The 13,564-nt window shown below is 40.7% G+C and overlaps 1 protein-coding gene across 4 annotated transcripts in view; it reads left to right on the forward strand.

Annotated features, from left to right (window-relative positions):
• MSRA (methionine sulfoxide reductase A) overlaps positions 1-13,564 on the forward strand; it is a 426,011-nt gene that overhangs the window by 211,827 nt on the left and 200,620 nt on the right. For all 4 annotated transcript variants that reach the window (XM_002918865.4, XM_019799298.2, XM_011224521.3 and 1 more), the window contains one exon: positions 3,053-3,172. In XM_002918865.4, coding sequence (XP_002918911.1) covers positions 3,053-3,172 — 120 coding nt within the window. The remainder of the gene's footprint in view (positions 1-3,052; positions 3,173-13,564) is intronic.

Here is a 13,564-nt window from a genome sequence, read left to right on the forward strand (position 1 = left end):
GTAACCTTAGGTACCGTCAGTGTTAGTCGTTGTGCGAGAAAGAAGTATTTTATTCAGTGAACCTCACAGACTTCTGAACTTCAGGGGCTAGAATGCCTTCAGCTTATCACACTGCATAGCTCCTGGGTGTGTCTTGGCCTTTTATGCTCAGTAATGCTGCCCACCTCACTTTTTACTTATCCTTCTCCAGAGATTCACTGTTATCGTTTCAGTGGTGGTTCCTTTTGTATGTCAACTTGACATGGCTGAGGGATGCCCGGATAGCCATTTCCGGATGTGTCTGTGAGGATGTTTTGGGAAGAGATTTGAACTGGTAGACTGAGGAAAGAAGATCACCCTCACCAATGTGGGGGGGCATCCTCCAATCTGTCAAGGGCCCAGATACAATAAATGCCAGAAGAAGGGTGAATTTACTCTTCGTTTGACCTGGGACATCCATCTTCTCCCACCCTTGTACATCAGTGCCGCTGGTTATCCAGCCTTCAGACTTGGATGGGGACTTACATCACTGGCTCCCCTGTTCTCAGGCCTTTGAGTTTGGGCTGGGATTATAGTCCCAGCTTTCCTGGGTCTCTGGCTTGACAACGTACATCATGGACTTCTCAGCCTCTACAGCTGCTGGAGATAATCCTCATAATAAATCTGTCTCTATATATACCCTATTGGTCTGTTTCTTTGGAAAATCTTGACTAATATAATTCCCTGATCCCAGAAATGCAATGAAGTAAAATTAGTAGCACATTCTTGTTCCAGAGATTTGAAGATTGTCCATTTTTATAAATACTCAGTAAATATTTACCTATATTCACTAGCAGCAAACAGCTCACTCGTAAATGGGAAGAATGATATCTTGCAGTTGTAACTCAAACAGTGCATATGGTTATATTTTTCTTAGAATTTTTCTTTTTTAATTTTTAATTTTAAAAGTAATATGACTACTATAGAAACACTTGAAAATGAAAAATGAAAATGAAATGAAAAAAATTCCTGTATTTTCACCACTATACAACAATCGTGGTTATAACTTTGTATATTTCCTTCTCGTCTATTTCGGTATGGATTATTTTTTTCATAGTTTTCTATAAGAACATGCATATACTTGTGTTTTTTCCTTTTAAATTTAGCCTTAGATAATTATGATATAGTCATATACATATTTCCATGTGGCATTGTTATCACCACAGTAATTTTTTTCTACGTGAATTTTTGTCATATCTTATTTTTTAACTGTTAATCTATTTTTGGTCAATATATTTCCCCTCACATTTGAGCAAATATATTTTTGTATAGTGTATAGCATTATGCACATTGCATTTTGGTGATTAATGTTCAGAATTTTAGAATATTAACAAGTGTCAAGAATTTCAGTAAACTTCCATCTAACTTTTCTTTCAGTTCTGTCATCGAGTCTAACAAATCCAGTGATTGTAGAAGTAGGAGGCATATATTAATTTGCCAACTGTTGTTCTTCCCAAGGTCTTAATTATGTATGACTTAATAAAGCTGTATAAAATTTGAGCAAGGCAGTAATCTTGCTTACATCTAGAAGTTGGTCACAGAATAGCAGTTGTGGACAGTTTAGAAACTCAGGGTAGAAAGTGAGGGCTCCTTATTTGGAGCCCAGGGAGATGTAATGCTACATTTTTGAAGTAAGTATGTGCATTCTTGGGAGCTAAGTCTTGGTTTTCACCGTATGTTCGGAAGACTCCAGTAACTACTGATAGGAGCACAATGTTTGCTAGTTGAATGGAATGCTATTTTTTCTGAGCTCCTTTGTGTATTTGTTGTTGTTGTCTCTTTCTCTGCCTTCCCCCTTCTCTGTTTCCTCAGTCGTTATGTTTAGTAACAGAACTCACCCTTTCGTGAGCAGTAATTTATCACGTGAAAGTTTATATTGACTTAAACATTTTTGAAGAAACTCAACACATTACGTAAAATTGTTAATTGAAAACTACATCAATCTGTGTTGATTTTGGGAAGTTTTCCCATTTAAGTCAGTAAGTTAGTGTTACTTTTCTTTGTTGGAATTTTTTTTTCAAAAGCGTGAACAGGATGCCGATCATTAAATAAATTTATGCTATTAATACAAGTTATGTTTTAACAAGTCCATAATGAATTGAGTGTTGAAATCATCCATCAAATGCAGTTATCTTTTTACTATGTTATTTGGAAAGGTATACTTTACCAACTTCATGAAAATTTGAGGCTAAGTTTTTGCACAATTAAGCAAAGAGACATTCTAAGCAAATAGCCTTAAATAAAATTATTTTTAGATGTTAAAAATTCTTCTTAATTAATTGATTTTTTTCTTCTTGATTTCTAACATGTTTCTTTTTTATTTGAGTATAGTTGACACACAATGTTACGTTAGTCTTAGGTGTACAACATAGTGGTTCAACAAGTTTACACATTATGCTATATTCACCGTAAGTGTAGCTACCATCTGTTCTGATACAATGCTATTACAATATCATTGACTATATTCCTTATGCTGTGCCTTTTATTCCTGTGACTTATTCATTCCATAACTGGAAGCCTGTATCTCCTACTGTCTTTCACCTATTTTGCCCATCTCCCAACCTCCCCCCGCCACCACAACCATCAGTTCTCTGTATTTATAGGTTTGATTCTGCTTTTTGTTGTGTGTTCATTCCTTGTTGTTGTTATTAGTTTTTTGATTCCACTTATGAGTGAAATCATATGGTGTTAGTCTTTCTGAGTCTGACTTATTTCACTTAGCATAATACCCTCTAGGTACATTCATTTTGTCTCAAATGGCATGATCTCATCCTTTTTTTGTGGTTGCATGATATTCCAGTGTGTGTGTGCGCATATGCGTATGTGTGTTTGTGTGTGTGTACCACATCTTCCTTACCCATCGTCTATTGATGGACACTTAGGTTGCTCCATTGAACTGTCCTTCTTTAAAGGATCATCTTATTTTTGATTACCAAATGACATGAATAACTTCTCTTTTCTAGTATAACAGGGCTTCTAATATGCAATGACTGTTTTTGACAAAGGACTAATCAGTGTCTTATGTTTTTCTTAGGAATGGGCTGTTTCTGGGGAGCTGAAAGGAAATTCTGGACCATGAAAGGAGTATATTCAACTCAAGTTGGTTATGCAGGAGGCTACACTTCTAATCCTACTTATAAAGAAGTCTGTTCAGGTAGGAAGAATTTCCTCCAACTTCTATTATAAGGAGCAACAAAGGGCTTGTCTCTGCTGGCAGGTGACAGGATCTTTAAAATGCAAATATAATGTTTTGTGTTGCCTCAGTCTTTTCTTTCCCATTTCTATAAATATACTTGTTGATCTCTCACTTTATGTTTTTATTTTACTTTTTTAAGATTAATTTATTTATTTTAGACAGTGTGCATGTGCAAGCAGGGGGAGGGGCAGAGGAAGGGGAAGAGGGGGGAGAGCATCTCAAGCAGACTCCCTGCTGAGATGCAGACCCTGATGTGGGGCTTGATCTCAGGATCCTGAGATCATGGCCTGAGCCAAAACCAAGAGTCAGACACTCAACCCACTAAGCCACCCAGGCACCCCTCTCACTTCATATTTTTAGAAGATAATAGATTTCCTATGGAATGTATCATTTAGCTTTTGTTGCAGAATAATCACTGCAAAACTTAATTCTAAAGCAATCACTTACTAGCTTATGATTATGTGGGTCAGCAATTTTGATTGCTCTCATCTTGGTGGTTCTTCTGCTGGGCTCGTCTGGGCTCACTCATGTGACTCCAGTCAACTGGTAGGCTGCCTGGAGACTAGTTGGTCTAGGATGGCTTCACTCATAGGTCTGCATTTGGTGCTGGCTGTCCTTTTTTGTTGGCTGGGGTAGGGGGAATGATGGACCATGTCTTCAATACACTGGCCTGGGCAAATTCTCTGCACCTGGTGGGTGCAGAGATCCCAGGAGCAGCAAGAGAGGATAAGCCTCATTCTGCTAACACTTTTCAAGTTTCTGTTTGTATCATATTTACTAGTGTCCCACTGACAAAAGCAAGTCACGTGGTCTAGCCCAGAGTCAATGTGGGAGGGATCCCCCAAAGGCAGGTATACGGAGGGGTATGAAGAGCGCAGTAGTCTACTATATGGGGAAAATATCACACACTGTAATTGTTTCTCCATGGGTAAGACATTCAAATCTAGTCTACAATAAAGGGATTGGCAAACTGTGGCTTACAGGCTAAATCCTGCCCACTGCCAGGTTATGTAAATAAAGTCTTATAGAAACCCAGCCATACCCATTTATTTATCTATTATCTGTGAATACTTTCATGGCACAATGGCACAGTTGAGTGGATATGACAGAGATTGTATGGGCTGCAAAACCTAAAACATTTATGAGTTAGCCCTTTACAGAAAAATATTTGGCTACCAGGATAGGCAGATGCCCCCATGGCAAATTCTAGCTCAGACACCAGACAACCATTCTAGATCTGTTTTTTATTCTGACCTTCAAGGATTTCCTTTACTTCTCTGCCAGCTCACATAGCACTTAAAACAGTTTTTTTTCTCTTTTAAACACTTTTTTCATTTTTCAAATAAGAATGGTACATAATGAAAGTGTATGACATGATGTTTTGATATACAGAGTGAAATGATTACTATAGCTAATAACATACCCATCTCCTCACATACTTATATTTTGTGGCAGGAGCGCCTCTGATCTACCCTCTTAGCAGATTTCAAGTGAACAATACAGTATTATTAACTACCATCACTGTGCTGTACATTAGCTCTCTAGAACTAATTCATCCTCCATAACAGGAAGTTTGTACCCTTTGACGAACATTTTCCTGCTTACTTCTACTCCTACCCCTGGTAGCCACCATTCTACTCTCTGCTTCTATGAGTGTGATTTTTTTTTAGATTCCACATACAAGTGAGAACATGCAGTATACATTTTTTTCTGTGTCTGGTTTAATTTCACTTAGCATAATTTCTTCCAGCTTCATCCATATTGTTGCAAGTGGCAGAATTTCCTTCATGTGTAAGGCTGAATAATACTGTGTTTGAGATATATATATATCACGATATCTTTATCCATTCTTCTGCTGACGGACACTTAGGTTGTTTCCAAACCGTCGCTATTGTGGGTGACGCTGAGGTGAACATGGGGACGTAGCTTTCTCTTTGAGTTACTGATTTCATTTTATTAGGATATATACCCCAAAGAGAGATTGCTGCATCATAGGATAGTTTTATTTTTAATGTTTTGAGGAACATCCATACTGTAAAACACATTTACAAAAATACTTTATTCAGTATCTTGAGTTCTTTTTTTTTAGATTTATTTATTTATTTTGGAGAGGGAGCAAGTGATCATGAGTAGGGGGAGGGGCCGAAGGAGAGAATCTCAAACAGACTTCCTGCTGAGCATGGAGTACAAGGCAGAGCTCAATCTCACAACTCCAAGATCATGACCTGAGCCAAAATCAAGAGTTGGATGTTTAACTGACTGAGCCACCTGGGCACCTCTCTTAAGAGTTCTTAATAGGGAGGGTTTATTATCTAGATATGTAGTCCACCATAGTGACAAAACTAGGATTTTAAAAATACATAAGTAGTTTTATCTTTTAAAAATAAAGGGTTGAATTGGTGTTACTTGTGGAAGGGCCTCTCAGCTCTCTGAGGGCACTGTGAATGCAGCTTGGGCCGGGGGAGTTGAAGTATGGGAGTTTGTTCAATAATGAGCATGTTGGTTTGTTTGCTGCAATAAGAATTATGGTTTTGAAATGAAATTTGAGCTGTGCAATATTGAAAATATCATAAAAACGTACATATTCTTGTTTTCCTTGCCTTTACGGAAGAACTGAAATATACTCATTGGTGTTGAAAATGTGGAAGATCGAACACATACTTTAATGGTTAATCCAAGATTTTTCTTTGCATCTGTTTCGAAATTAAACAAATGCTTATGCAGAGCTATAAGTAGATTCAGATGAACCCTGGAGATTGCCCAGGTGTATCCTCTTAAGTCTCAGGAATGGAAATGAATAGATTCCTTCCCATAATTGCAGACCTGACTTAATAGCCCAAGAGAAAAGGTTGCTAAGAAAACCTCCAAATATCTACTGCTTGTACTGTTATTCTCCACCAGCAAAATGTTAATAATCAATTAGAATACTTGGTTTCTTGTTTGCTCAGACTTGTTCTGATTCAACTCTTTATGTTAATAAGAACAGTATGCTAATTGCCCTTTGTTGAACTCCTACTATGTGCCAGACACTGTAAGAAGCATTTTTTGCCTCTTTGCTTTTTTTCCATCTATTCTTCCAAAGGATTCCGTGAAATGTCCCAGTTTCTGTCCTTTACAGAGGGAGTGTTGAGGCTTAGAGAGGAAAAGGAACTTCCCCAAGGTCACATATAGCAGGAATTCCAACCTCATCAGCTCTCAGCTCCAAGTTTATGCCACTGACCTTGGCGTCTGTCACCCAACTGTCACATCCCAGTGGTTCTCCGTTCGTCCATTCATACTTCCTTCCACCGCGTCCCACACTCTTTCGTGTCCATCCCTCTGTTATACTTTTAAAAAATTGGTGTGCTTTGTGATGATTACAAGTTAAGAAAATGCAAAGCAATTTTTTTTTGTCTTTCTGATGTTTCAAAGGGCAGAGGACAAAATTCTTTTAAGATACAGTTCATGCAAACAGCCAATATCTTAGAGTCTTGTATAGAAGCCACAGAGGTTGGTAAAGAACTCTGTATTTGATGTGAACACTACCTGCTAAGTTAGTGGTGGCATTGGGAAGCATGGTTGTCATGGAAACTTGTTCCTGATTGGGAAATGATGGTTATGGGGTCTTACCCAGACACAGAAGGAGAGATGATTTCTTTCCCTGGGCTTTTTTTTTTGTTCTGATCATGAAAGGAAAACACAAAAAGCCAGAGAGAAACTGTGATAGAAAGGACCCTCTGGCACAGAAGTGGTAGAGCCTTCAGATCCCTGGGAATAGCAGGGAAGGAGAACAAACAAGGTTCCCAGCTAGAGTAATTAGGGTAACCAGCTAATTAAGGATTTTTGACCAAGGAGAGGATGGGGGAAACAGAAAGCAGGTTATACTGGGAGGGCTTCCCTGCTGAAGCCTTGGGTGCCCAAAGCCATATTGGACAAGTCAGCCCTGGAGGGGTCTAACTTGAGAGGAAGAAAAACCAAAGCTCCACTAAGATGCCTAATAGTCGCTGAGGTTTCACAGGAGAGAAATACTAGTCTGTGCTCCAGTATTTGGATTCATTTCAAAATTTCTTACTCTTGTGTTTATAATTAAGGCTGTAAAACTTTGGTCACAGCAGAGTCTTTTGTAAAGGTATTCATTCATTCATTTGTTCGTTCAAGAAACAAAGCCTAGGATCTGGACTGTCTGCCAAATTCCTTCTCATATGGCAAGTACGCTTGAGCCTAAGGTGCCATTTGGTTTCTTGGGGAAGGTGCCAGAATTCCAGGGATAGCACTCGAAGGGGGGGTAGTTTTCAAAATCCAAAGGGCTAGTTCTACCACTCCCCCCCGACCCCCAAACCCCAACCTATCCCATGGTGATTAATGTCAGAGCTGCCACAGCATTGTCTTGGCCCACAGACTGGTGATTACATGGATCACCATGGAAGCCATGGAACCAGAAACATTGGCTGCAGTTTGTCATGCCCGCGTGCCAGTGGGTGTGTGCTAGCTTGGGGGATGAGCGAGCGAGCGAGTGTGTATGTGAGTGTAAAAGCAAGTGTGTATCCGGGTAAGATGCATATTAATGTCGGAATGGTATTTCTTTGTGGCTGTTGATGCTCCTGTGGTTCTGAGACCTGAGCTGGAGGTGCAGTAAGGCACACAGAAAAGTGTATGGCTTCTAGTAAGAGCCAGGAGAAGAGGTGATCCCATGATGGTGACCACATGGACAGAGTTGAGTCTGACATGTAAGTAGAACCTTCATTAATGGCTCACTAATAGGTGGGTTACAGGACAGGTGATCTGCATGATACCTGAGTCTGATATCCGGAGAAGGTATAGGGGGACAACAGTTCCTGAAGGCAATGAATTTGCCCTTTGGGAGTGATGTATAAAACAAGCCTGAAATGCTCAGAGTGGAGATAGGTAGTTGCTTAGAAGAGAGCGTGGCTTCCAGATCTGTAGGACCTCAGAGTAACCTGATGGAATGCCTTGCCATATGCAAGAAGGAAAAAAAAAAAGAGGGCCTCAGCAGGGAGGCTGGTCAGGTAGGCCAGCCTGGGAAAGGGGAAGTCCTGCTGGCACCCTCTGGGTTTCTCTATTTGGTTTGGCTTCTGGACAGACTCCCAGAGCCTGGCACCCTGATGCTTTTAAGTTTTATCAGTAACTCCTCTTATTCTGATCCACACTCTGGAGAAACTTCTCATCTTTTGTCCTCCTGGGGAGATTATTTATGGAAAGAAAATGCAACGAGACCAGGTTGGTCAGCCAGACAGTTCTAATTCTCATTTCAAATTCAGTTACCTGCCGTTCTGAGATGTATATCTCAGTTTATTGTGAGTTTTGTCTATACAGGTCATTCTGTCCATATTGGATTAACCTTGGGTTAAATTAAATGATAAAAATGGAAATTTGGCTTTCAAAGCTGAGAGAAGGCAGACCACAATGATTTGCCAAAGGCTGGGATTGCCTCCTTGCCTTTCCCTGGTGACTCCCGCCCCTCACATGTGTCTGTCTTTTCCTTTAAACCTGTTTTAAAAGTGACCTTTCTCCTGTAGCAGGCACTTAAACTTCTCTTCCTTGGATTCATCAATTAGCACTGAAACGAGAGCCACAGGCTGAGAAAGTTGCATCTCCTAGATGTTCCAGGTCTGAATTTGGAGCCCTCTGTGAGCCGCCCACCACCAGCTCCTGCAGTGGGAACCCAGTCACAGCTTGGATCTGAGGTGGCATGGCTCATGGCCCCTGTTTGGCCACTATTTCTTGTCGTGTTTCAGAGCTGCCTCTAATAATGTGCTGAGAAGTAATCTAAGTCTTAGTGGTCACCATTCTAATCCTAAAATGACTTCCAAGGATTTGTGCATTCATTTGGTGTTCCTTAAAAGCTCAGTGTATGCCTCGCACTAGAGGTCCCATAGAAACCCGGGATGGTATAACCGCTGGGAGCCTAGATTTCCTGTAGCCTTTCTTGAATGAATTAAATAGTACCTGTCTTCCAGAATTCTTTCTCTGTAATCAAATGGAAGCTTGATCTTTCACATTTGTTTTAAAGTGTTGCACTGACCCTGGATTTCTCTTTACACACACATTCATATGTGCACACACACACACAAAACACACCAACTCCCCCAAACATTTGTTATGCAAACCAACTGATTAACTGGCATGCTGTTGCTTAACTACATTGATTTTAGAAGTAATTGAGCTATTCAGATTCCTGAATACCCTGATAGAGAATTATTCTTACATTTTATAATAACGACTACACAGATGAAAATATGAAAAGACATTCTGCAATGGGTAAGCATTCTGGGTTAATTTCAGTGCATTAGCCTAATACACAAATAACCCCATTTCTGGCGAGAAAACCCAGGATGTTCATTCAGTGGGTAATATCTTTTCGTATTTTGCTTACAGATGTTCAGAACAATTCCGTGTTTATTAGTCTATTCAAAAGCTTTTAGAAATCTGCACAGCCAAGTGGCACCAAAACCAGAAGCATGAAAGGGACTGCATAACTTTTCTGCAGTAGTGAGATTTACACAATCACCACAGAGAATCTGAGGCCCAGATACTTTCTTTCACTGGAACACTCTGAGGGATTTTCAGGCAACCGGGCCAACGGCCGTTCTGAGCAGGCACCTGGTCTGGGAGGCACGGTGTGTGTGAGTACTCGTGTCACCTTCCAGCGGTGTCGATGTTCGGGCCATTTTGCTTCCTGGACTCAGTGTCCTCTCTTGTAAAATGGGGGCAGTGCTATTTTATGAAGCCAGCAGAGTTGTGGTGAGGTTCTTACTTGAAAATAAAAAGTATTTCAAATTGGAGGCATCTTACTTGAAAATGAAGGGATGTCAAATTGGAGGCGTCGTAGAAAATCAGGGACATATACTTTCTACCACTCTAGCTCTTGGGCGTGTTAAAGATGAAAGTGAAGGGTCGCGAAGCATGGCTAGGCAGGGGCATGGGGTGAGCCCACAGAATGTGCATGTGATGCAGCAAGCGGAAGCCATTTTCTCCTATTCCTCTTCTTTGTTCATAGTCAGTCAGATCCACCCCCTCCCCAAATGCACATCCTTATTTCCTTGATGCTGAAGAGCTCTCACAAAGCATTGAATCATTTCCCCACTAATATAAAGCAGCTCAGTATACTTTTTTAGTTTGACTTAATTTCTGAAGTGTTTGGGTGGATGTACGTGTCTATGCATCTTGCATAAGATTAATGATCCCATTTTTCTTCGAAGTAGTGATGAGTTCTGTTATTAGCAGATTTTACAAAGCAATGTAAAACTCTTTCTAAATTCCTTGCAGACTACATTAAATCTCTTTTTAGTGCGTAGTAAGTCTTATTGTACTCATTTCAATGTCAGTCAAGGTAAATGACTAAGTTATTGGCATATCCCTGAAAAGGCAAGAATTCCGGTGTTCAGTTCTTGCTATAAGCAATTTGATCACTTTTTGTTCCTCAGATGTTAGACATAAAATTGACCTTGAACTTGTAGTACGCAGGATGAAAATGCTTGTCTCTCTCAAACTCCCGGCAGAAAGCAAGCCCTAAGGTCAGTGGTCCTATGACTCATAGTACTAATCCCTGGGACAAAATACAGCTCCTCCAACCAACCCATCCACATAGCTGCTCAAGACAGATTAGTTCAGTGAATGGACCCATTGCCTGAAAGGACAAAATAGAGGTCATGGGAAAACAACTGTTTTTGTTTATTTTCTAAGTGTCGATGGCTAGAAAAGACAAGCATGGCTTCTTGACGAGGGCTACCCCTCTCTGAAGGGCTGACATCAGGAATCCTGAGGTATGGGTCATGGCCTGGGGGGAGAGGAAGTGGTCATAGCATTTCAGACTTGGAAGGGACTTAACGGGTTATCTCCTGATCCAGTGGCTTTCAAAGTGGGTGACCATAGAACACTTGGGCTCCAGGAAGGCATTTCAGGGATTCCACCAATCATGAAGAATGTTCTAACTAAATAACAAAGATTTGAGCTGCCTAGAGAACTCCTTCACCCTCTTAGCTATATTATATGTTGCAATCTTGACTAATACTTTATTATTTTAAAAAGCTTTTGAAAATGTTTGAAAACCACTGAGACTACTTTCTTTGTCAGAGAAGGAAACAGAGGCCGAGAAAAAGTGATTTGGGAGATCGACTTGAGAAGGTTGAAAATTTTGTCTTCCCAGATCAATGTGTTTCTGGAATCCTAAATGGAAGTTGAAATCTGTATCCATTATGCTTTTTTAAGTGAGGATGGGGATCAAGGATTCAGAGTGGAGGTAGCTTTTGAGTTTGAAATGTTGCGATTTCAATACATCAATATTTTTGTCCACTAGATCCTGACTATTTTTTAGTTAGGCTGGATTTTTTTTTCCCCCTAAAAACTGAGGACTGGGATTTTCTAATAGACCATTTTCATATCTGCTAGATGCTCTAAGTGCTGACTGCTACAGCAGGAGCAGAGCTGAGGGTGTGACAATAGAGGCTTCAGGAATCTCTCTTGTTAACCAGTGTTTTGGCACCTTGCTTCCCCTAAACCTAGGAATGAGAAAGGAAATCATTAAATAAGAGGGCGTTGTGGCCTCACTCTCTTTCAGAGCTTCTGCAAATCTGGTTTCCAGCCTGGGCTGTGGACCCTCAGGGCCTGCAGCGTTAGGATACAGAATCTGCAGACTGATTTGTCCACCTGGCTCGGCCTCACATCTGAATAATCATCTTACTCACATCCACTTCCAGTTTTCAGTCTGTAATGGAGTTGACGCTGTGATAAATAAAATATGCATTCATCCAGTGGTACTGACCTCAGAGCAGCACTTTGTCGTCGTGTATGTTCTTCTTCCCTGTTTTCTAACATTAGAGCAACGATGCTAGGGGCCCTGAAGCAGCATCTAGACAGAATCATGCCGTCTCTCATGCTCATATAGTGGTGGATTGCCATGCTAAAGGGTTGTCCCAAGTTCCCATCGTGAAATGAAATAGAAACATGTCTGTTTGCTGGAGACATTTTGAGTTTGCCAAAATATTTCAGTCCAGCATTAGACATCACAGAGGATGAGTATTTTTTATAGCTTCACAGGACTGCAAGCTGGCAAACCAACAGATGAGGCAATTCAAGCCCGTTGTCCTCTTGTGGCAAAGGGAGCGTTTGTGCCTTTCCTTCCTGTTGGGTTTATCGGCCAAAGACCCCAGTCGCGTCAGTGCCTGCTCTTTGTCGTTTAACGGAAGGGGCGGTGAATGAATTTTGATGGTTTATGGATTCTCTGACGACTAGAGCATGTTCAGTGAGTGACCTTGGTATTTTCATGTTCTCTAGCTTATTTGGCTGTTCAATCCCTCTCTCCCCTTGAGCAGCTTGAATCACTGCTGGGAACAGGTGTGGTGGTCAATGGTCAACAGACCGACAGACTTTAAATAGTTAAATGTGTCAGTACTTCAACATGTCTGATGGTAAAACACTAATAACCTCTTTAAATGGAAAATAAATGAAAAGGAACAATAATAAAAACATTCTTTATATTCACCCAGCACTAGGAATAGGTTCTTCTTTCATTGTTTCAGGATTATATTCTCAAAGATTTAGGAGGGAGATTAAGAGGAATTTGCTATAGCAAGCAGTTCTTAAAACATAATTGCAAAAGCAATTGATGACTATGCCTACACTGATAGTTTCAAATCACATATAATGGAAGCATAATGTAATATGAGAAAATAACCTTATAGGGGGTTGAGCTTGTCTCGGAATTTTATGTGATACTCTGGGTCTTAATTACTTCATAATGACTGACAATTTTTAGAGCCTTCAAATGAGCAGCGTTCTTTTTTTTCTTCTTCTAAGTTACATTAAAAATAAATATCTGGGTCAATTACTGCCCCATCTGCCAGTTAAAATGGCAGTTAGAGGGACTCCTATGAAAACACGGTCGCCCATTCTGCGAGTGAATCGCCCCGTAAGAATGGAGCATCTTCAGAAGCGGTCGTTGCTGTTTGCCTCGCTGGCACCTCCTGTTTGCCCAAGCCTCATCAGTGTGTGACTCAGACCGCTGCGTCCCTTCGGCTGTGAGCTGGGCTTTGCTCCATAAATACTCGTCTCCTCTGCGAGGCATTGTGGGATCTCTTAGGGAGCACTGAGGGACAGAACCGAGCTCAGAGCCTTCAGTCTTTGCAAACGGGAGCTCGTACGCTTTCTGTGTGGCAGAAGCTTTCCTGGGAGGACTGCTCACCCACGATGGGGTGCGTCCCTTTTATTTGTAGTTGTCCCCTTCCTCTTCTTTTTGGTTGTTCCGTCTTCCACCTCCTCCTCCCCTTCCCTCTTTGTTTCCTTCTTTCCTCTAGTTAAGAATACATTGCTTTTCTACTCTAGTACTATTATTATAACAGTCCTAAAAAAAAA

This window comes from Ailuropoda melanoleuca, chromosome 5 (assembly GCF_002007445.2).
Source record: "Ailuropoda melanoleuca isolate Jingjing chromosome 5, ASM200744v2, whole genome shotgun sequence".
Lineage (NCBI taxonomy): Eukaryota > Metazoa > Chordata > Mammalia > Carnivora > Ursidae > Ailuropoda > Ailuropoda melanoleuca.